Genomic DNA, 2,666 nt, shown 5'->3' with positions numbered 1-2,666 from the left:
TAGTTGCTAGGGGGGGGGGAAGCACTAATATACAACTAGAGTCAGTGAAAAAGAGCTTTACTTTCACAGAATATGAGAATAAGAGCTGGAACACATTGCAAAGGACGCAACATTTCACTGAAACAGAACTCAGACCTTTTGTAAGCCGCCGAGGCCAAAAGCAAACCGTATATAAAAGAGTTGCTTGAGCCATAACAGTTTAAAATCATCATCTTACCAAACTCCTTATGCTTCTGTCAAGAGCCCAGGAGGTTCCATTATCAGGCACGACTGCAGCTCACAGTGCCAGGCCAGTCTAAAAATGTCCGAGAGCTACATTCTCCCCGTACGACTAACAGGCCTGTTGCCCCCTGTGTCTTCAAACCTCGGCGTCACTTCACTTCTCTTTTAAATGTTCTCAGTTAGCATGAGACCCTCATTAGAATCGGATGGTTTTCTTCTTCAGGACGACAAGGAGCCAAATGTGATTCCCCTCTGTCACACACACACACACACACACACACACACACACACACACACACACACACACACACACACACACACACACACACACACACACACACACACACACACACACACACACACACACACACACACACACACACACACACACACACACACACACACACACACACACACACACACACACACACACACACACACACACACACACACACACACAGCTGCTGGCTATCATCACTCGTCACTTCTTGCTGGATCTCCACTGAGAACGAAACATCCTTGATCTTAACTCGCGCTCAAGTCCTTTGTAATAACCGTGCAGCATTGTTGAGGACTCGGACACGACTCCATCTTTAATAACACAGTGGAGATGCTAGAGGCATGGCTATTACTTTTTTTTAAATTTTTTTTTTTTAAACAGAACTTCTTTAAAAAAATAAATATGTATTTGCTTATTAAACAATATAGAGCAAGATATATCCTGAGTGTGACATTTTATAGTTAAACGATTAACTCAACCAACGGCAGCAATCAAGTAGCAATACTGCATATATGTATAAGTATAGATGGAGTACATGTAAGAACTCCATTAAAGTCATGCGTTAAAAATATTACTTCAGTATATGCAAGTATTATTAGCAAAATGAACTTGCCCCAATGTGAGTGTTACACTATTAGATATTATAGGATTGGATTACTTTTATTGATGCATTTCTTGTGTACAGTATGTCTAGTTAGTTCACTTTTTATACACCCACTGTTGGGCATGGTAAACCTATGAATATGCATGATATAGTTTTGTATGCACAATGTTAATCACTAAAGTAACTAAAGCAATACACGTAGTGGAGTTAAAGGTGCATTAATTATACTACAAAGTAGCATAAAAAGGAAGTAAATCCCCCCAAATTCACTTGAGTAAATTAATAAAGTATATTGAGTAAAACTAATATCACGACTCCTTGCCCTATAAACTCGTGACATCTTCTCCAGGCAAAAAGGTTATTTAAAGAGGACCCAGATCCTCCAGCACACTGCGACATCTCCACTAAGACTCATTTTGAAAGAGCATGGAAGCAGAACGTCTTACTGCATCTCCTGCAAACTGAGAAATAAACCAATATTAGCAATTCTTTTCCTTACCGGACTTCAGGCACAGGGAGTCCTCTAACAATGCAGTCCAATTGGACCTTGCTGCCCTCGAGAACCTCCCTGCTTTTCAGTTTCTGGACGAAGAAAGGAGGCTCACACGCCGGCTCCGCTGGGTACGGCCTTTCTACAAGGGCACAGCTTTCAGCCTCCTCCTCCTGGGAAACGCGGTCACACTGCGGCTCCTCGGTAATCCTGCTGTCCTGAAAGTCCACACGCCCAATCCCAGAGTCCGGCTGGGCCTCTGGTTGGACGCTAACAGCGGGGCTGGGTCTCTCCTCCTCCACCTCCACGGGCATGACGGAGCGCTCCCTGTTGTCTGGGCCGAGGGGACAAACTGCCCCATCGTCGTGGCTCTTGTTCGGGTTCCTACTCCTGTGGGATTTGCCCGACCTCGGCCGTGGTCGTTTGGAGCTGTTGGCCTTGAAGAGCGAGGAGAGCTCCTCAATGAAGTCTGCCGCCTTGTTGAGAAACTCCTTCTTGGACTGGGTCTCCGGACCGTACGGGGCGTTCCTCCCCGGCCCGTCAGACTCGTTGGATCCCTCACCGGCGTCCCTTGTGCTCCTGCTCATGTTTTCCTGCCGTGCGGACGCTTTGGGCATCTTTCTGTCCGATGTGAATGCTGGCAGTTCTTTAAGTTCAGAGGCTGGTTTGCTGACGGGCACAGCGGAGGGGGCGAGAGAAGGGCTCGCAACAGATGGGGGTTCAGAGGAAGAGGCTGAGGAGATGCTCGAGGGGGTTAATGGTGTGACAGAGGCCTTGACCTCTGCCCTCTCCTCCCGAGGCTCATGCCCGATGGCCTGGCGGGCCAGGTTCACACTCTGATCCAGCTCCTCTTTGCTGAGGAAGGCCGAGAGGTCAGGGAACTGGGGATCCCCGTGGCCCACAGAGTCCTCGGCCTTGCCTTTGAGTGACGCGTAGATCTGAAGGCGCGAGGAGGAAGCGTCCGAGCGGCTCATCTCGCTGTGGCGCTGCTGAGCTCTGGCCTCCGCCAGGTAGCTCTCTCTCAAGAGCTGAGCCAGCGACGGTGGCTGGTCAGTGTCGTTCTTCTGCAT

The 2,666-nt window shown here is 48.3% G+C and overlaps 1 protein-coding gene across 1 annotated transcript in view; it reads right to left on the bottom strand.

Moving 5' to 3' along the window:
* The window catches only part of mypn (myopalladin), a 13,775-nt gene extending 11,109 nt beyond the window's left edge, over window positions 1-2,666 (bottom strand). Inside the window, exon 1 of the mRNA XM_034552267.1 lies at window positions 1,606-2,666. Within this exon, the coding sequence (XP_034408158.1) occupies window positions 1,606-2,666 (1,061 nt within the window). The remainder of the gene's footprint in view (window positions 1-1,605) is intronic.

The sequence above is a fragment of the Cyclopterus lumpus genome, chromosome 15, assembly GCF_009769545.1.
Source record: "Cyclopterus lumpus isolate fCycLum1 chromosome 15, fCycLum1.pri, whole genome shotgun sequence".
Lineage (NCBI taxonomy): Eukaryota > Metazoa > Chordata > Actinopteri > Perciformes > Cyclopteridae > Cyclopterus > Cyclopterus lumpus.
This window is presented reverse-complemented; position numbering and strand designations above follow the sequence as displayed.